General features: G+C 44.1%; 1 protein-coding gene across 1 annotated transcript; it reads left to right on the forward strand.

Moving 5' to 3' along the window:
• The first annotated feature begins 6 nt into the window (after positions 1-6).
• LOC120497826 lies at positions 7-1,701 on the forward strand. Its single transcript, XM_039699759.1, has 2 exons — positions 7-832; positions 868-1,701. Exons 1-2 carry the CDS (start codon positions 62-64, stop codon positions 1,201-1,203), a joined length of 1,107 nt encoding a protein of 368 aa, XP_039555693.1. The 5' UTR covers positions 7-61; the 3' UTR covers positions 1,204-1,701.
• Positions 1,702-4,630: the final 2,929 nt, after the last annotated feature.

The raw sequence follows: 4,630 nt of genomic DNA on the forward strand, positions 1-4,630 counted from the left end.
GAGTGATTATGCAAAGGTGTGGGTGGAAAGACCAGAAGTGTTTCTTTTTAAACTCTCCGAAATGCCAAAAGGGAACAAGAGTAAGAAAAAGGGAAGTAGACCAGAAGAAACCCTAGTGCCTCCCCCACCCTATGTACCCCCACCCCAGGCACAGGAAGCGGCAGCCTCTCCGAATGCACCGACAGGGACAGACTCAGATTCGGATGGACCTGAGTATACAGGACCAGCGACCCGAAGTCGAACCAAAAAGGGTTTATACCCCTTAAGGGAAATGCCTATGGGGGGACCACAGGCAGGCATAGGGTTTGTGTCGGTGCCCCTGAGCTCGGGAGATGTCAGGGATTTTAAGAAAGAAATGAGACACCTTTTGGAAGATCCGCTTGGGGTAGCTGAACGGGTAGACCAATTTTTAGGGCCCAACATGTATACCTGGGAGGAACTACAATCTATACTGAACATTTTATTCACGGCAGAGGAGAAAAATATGATTAGAAGGGAAGGGATGCGCATTTGGGATATGCAACATGCGCAGGGGCCGGCAGCAAACATAAAATGGCCATTACAAAACCCCAATTGGGACCATCAGAATCCGGCCCATAGAGTCCACATGCGGAATCTCAGAACGATAATCGTGCAAGGAATCAGGGAATCTGTTCCGAGAGGGCAGAATATTAATAAAGCCTTTAATGAAAGACAAAAGAAGGACGAGACCCCCACTGAATGGCTGGAGAGACTGAGAAAGAACTTTCAGTTATACTCAGGAATGGATCCAGATGGGCAGATGGGGCAGGCAGTACTAAAAGTACATTTTGTTTCCAAATCCTGGGAGGACATCAGAAAGAAAATACAAAAGTTGGAAGATTGGACATCAGAAAGAAAATACAGAAGTTGGAAGATTGGCAAGATAGAGGATTAGATGAGTTGTTAAGGGAAGCTCAGAAAGTATACGTGAGGAGGGAAGAAGAGAGAGATAGGAGGCAGGCTCGAATAATGGTGGCAGCAGTGCGCGAAAGCCAGGGGTTAGATAGGAGATTCGAGCAGAGCAGAAGGGAACCGAGACGGAACGAACCATCCCCAGGGGGGTGGAAAGGTCCAAGGGAAAAGCAGGAGTTAAAGGTGTGCTTTTACTGCGGAAAGAGAGGACATTTTAAGAGGGAGTGCCGGATGCGGATCCGAGATGAGAAGGAGTTCAAGGAGGATTAGGGGGGTCAGGGGCTCTACCTCTTGGGGACCCAGAAACATCAAAGGGAGCCCTTGATAAAATTGAAGGTGGGTCCCCAGGGCCAGGAAGTTATCTTCCTGGTCGACACTGGAGCTGAGAGGTCTACGCTCCAGTCGTTACCTAAAGGGTGTAAATTATCAAAAGAAACTGCCACGGTAGTGGGAGCAAAAGGGGAACCTTTTGAAGTTAAGATAATAAAGGAAGTACCGGTGGAATCAGATTCCAAAATGGGTATTGGAAACTTTTTATTAGTACCAGAATCAGACTATAACCTATTAGGTAGAGACATGATTGTAGAATTAGGCATTCAAATCGAAGTGGTAGAACAGGAGATTCGGATCAAGTTGTGCCCCTTAAGATTAGAGGATGAGGAGAAGATTAACCCTGAAGTATGGTATAGTCCTGACAGTGCCGGAAGACTGGAAATTACTCCCTTTAAAGTAACAATCAGAAACCCGGAGATTCCAGTAAGAATAAAACAGTACCCTAGAAAACCCTTATACATTATTGAGTAAACTAAGCCTGGACAACCACTGGTATAGTGTAATAGACCTAAAGGATGCCTTTTGGGCTTGTCCCTTGGATGAGGCAAGCAGAGATTACTTTGCCTTTGAATGGGAAGATCCAGAAACCGGAAGGAAACAACAACTCAGATGGACAGTATTACCCCAAGGATTTACAGAATCCCCGAACTTATTTGGACAAGCCTTGGAACAAATTCTAGAGAATTACCAAAGAGATTCTGGAGTAACCCTGATACAATATGTAGATGATTTATTATTAGCAGGAAAAGAAGAGGAAGAAGTAAGAAGAGAGAGTATAAGGCTTTTAAATTTCCTGGGACTTAAAGGTTTAAAGGTTTCAAAGGCTAAATTACAGTTTGTGGAAGAAGAAGTAAAGTATTTAGGGCACTATTTGAGACGAGGTGAGAAAAGAATAGACCCAGAAAGGGTACAGGCTATTTTATCATTACCAATACCCAAGAATAAGAGACAGATCAGGCAGATTTTAGGTTTAACGGGATACTGTAGACAGTGGATTGAAAACTACAGTAGCAAGGCCAGGTTCTTGTACCAAAAACTGACTCAGGATGGGTTGATGAAATGGACTCAAGAGGATACTGAAAACTTGAAGGAACTGAAGGAAAGTTTAGTGCATGCCCCTGTTCTAAGCCTCCCTGATTTAAAAAGACCCTTTTATTTATTTGTTAATATAGAGGGAGGAGTTGCCTTCGGGGTACTTACCCAAAAATAGGCAGACAAGAAGAAACCTGTAGCGTATTTATCAAAACTTTTGGACCCCGTAAGCAGAGGATGGCCCACATGTTTACAAATGTTGGCTGGGTGCGCCTTACTAGTTGAAGAAGCTAAGAAAATTACCTTCAACAGTAGCCTTAAGGTTTACTCTCCCCATAATATCAGGAGTGTAATGCAACAGAAAGCAGACAAATGGATATCCGATGCTAGGCTCCTAAAATATGAAGGGATTTTACTAGAAGCACCAAATTTTACCCTAGAAACAACTGCAATTCAAAATCCAGCTACCTTTTTGTTCGGGAGCATAGAGCAAGAACCTTTAACACACAATTGCTTGATAACTATTGAGGAACAAACCAAGATCAGGCCTGATCTGGAAGAAGAAGAATTAGATAAAGGAGAACGGTTGTTTGTAGATGGATCCTCCCGGGTGGTAGAAGGAAAACGGCAATCAGGGTACGCCATCATTGGGGGCAAAGGCTTACAAGTAGTGGAATCAGGGGCCTTGGATAAATCTTGGTCAGCACAAGCCTGTGAACTGTACGCCATCCTTCGGGCTTTAAAACTTTTAAAAGGAAAAGAGGGAACAATATATACTGATTCTAAATATGGGTTTGGGGTAGTACATACCTTCGGAAAACTATGGGAAGAAAGGGGACTAATCAACTCACAAGGGAAGGGATTAGTCCACCAGCAATTGATAGCTGGGGTGTTGCAAGCCCTGAGGGGGCCAAAAAGGATAGCTGTAGTACATCTGAAAGGCCACCAAACAGGGACAGACCTCAAGACTAGGGGTAATAATGCAGCAGATCAAGAGGCAAAACGGGCAGCAGCAAGGGAAATGGTTTTAAAGGAAAAATCGGGAGAGCAAGATAGACTAAGGGAAAATACGGAATTAGTCTTCACCCCCGAAGAGGAGGATAAGTTAAAGAAACTAGAATTGTCCAAAGATAATGGAAAATGGATAACCCAGGATGGGCGGGAAATATTGCCCAAAGCAGTAGCCCAACGAATTCTGTATAAATTACACCAAAGCACACACTGGGGAGCCCAAGGGTTAGCAGACCATTTCGCAACTAAGTACATGACTATTGGGTTACACGACATTGCTAAGTATATCACCAAGAGCTGTCCCACTTGTTTACGGGTTAATCGAAGTAACTTGAGGAAATTACCTCCTGGAGGGCGACCTTTAGCAAAAAGGCCATTTTCGAGTATACAAATTGATTTTACAGAACTACCTAAAGTGGGGCGAATCAGATACCTTTTGGTGATAGTAGACCACCTTACACACTATGTGGAGGCGTTCCCAACTACTAGAGAAACTGCCCAAACTGTAGTAAAAACCTTGCTAGAAGAAATAGTACCAAGGTATGGGGTACCTGAGACTATAGATTCAGATAAAGGGCCACATTTTACCTCAAAGGTAACACAAGATTTGGCTAATGCACTGGGAATAAAATGGGAACAACATACCCCCTATCATCCTCAAAGCTCGGGACGGGTGGAGAGAATGAACGGGGAAATAAAAAAGCAATTAACCAAACTAGTATTAGAGACCAAGTTGTCGTGGGTAAAATGTATACCGCTGGCCCTATTGAATATTAGGACACAGCCACGAGCAGATATAGGACTATCTCCTTTTGAAATGTTGTATGGGATGCCTTATAACCTAGAAAAGGTACAGTCAAATCCCAATATAAGTGATCAGAATTTGAACCACTACTTAACTATTTTGGCAAGGTACAGAAAAAGTTTGTGGGAAAAAGGAATGTGGGCCCAAAGACCTCCTTTGGATCTTGTATTACATCAGGTACAGCCCGGAGACTGGGTGCTAATCCGAAGTTGGAAGGAAAACCCGTTAACACCGAAGTGGGAAGGGCCCTACTTAACGCTGCTCACCACAGACACCGCCATAAGAACAGCTGAGAAGGGGTGGACTCACGCAAGCCGAATAAAGGGGCCAGCAGACCCTTCCAACTTCCCGAAGCACCAAACCCCTCATTGGGAAGTGAAAGGACCAACAAGCGACCTAAAGTTGGTACTAAAGAAAGTCACACCTAAGACACCGAAGGAAGCAGATGAACTATGAGGACATTTAGGTGGGGGATGATAACCCTCGTAACTAGCAGCAAACTAGTTGACGAGCGAG

The sequence above is a fragment of the Passer montanus genome, unplaced genomic scaffold (genome assembly GCF_014805655.1).
Source record: "Passer montanus isolate IOZ18808 unplaced genomic scaffold, ASM1480565v1 scaffold139, whole genome shotgun sequence".
Lineage (NCBI taxonomy): Eukaryota > Metazoa > Chordata > Aves > Passeriformes > Passeridae > Passer > Passer montanus.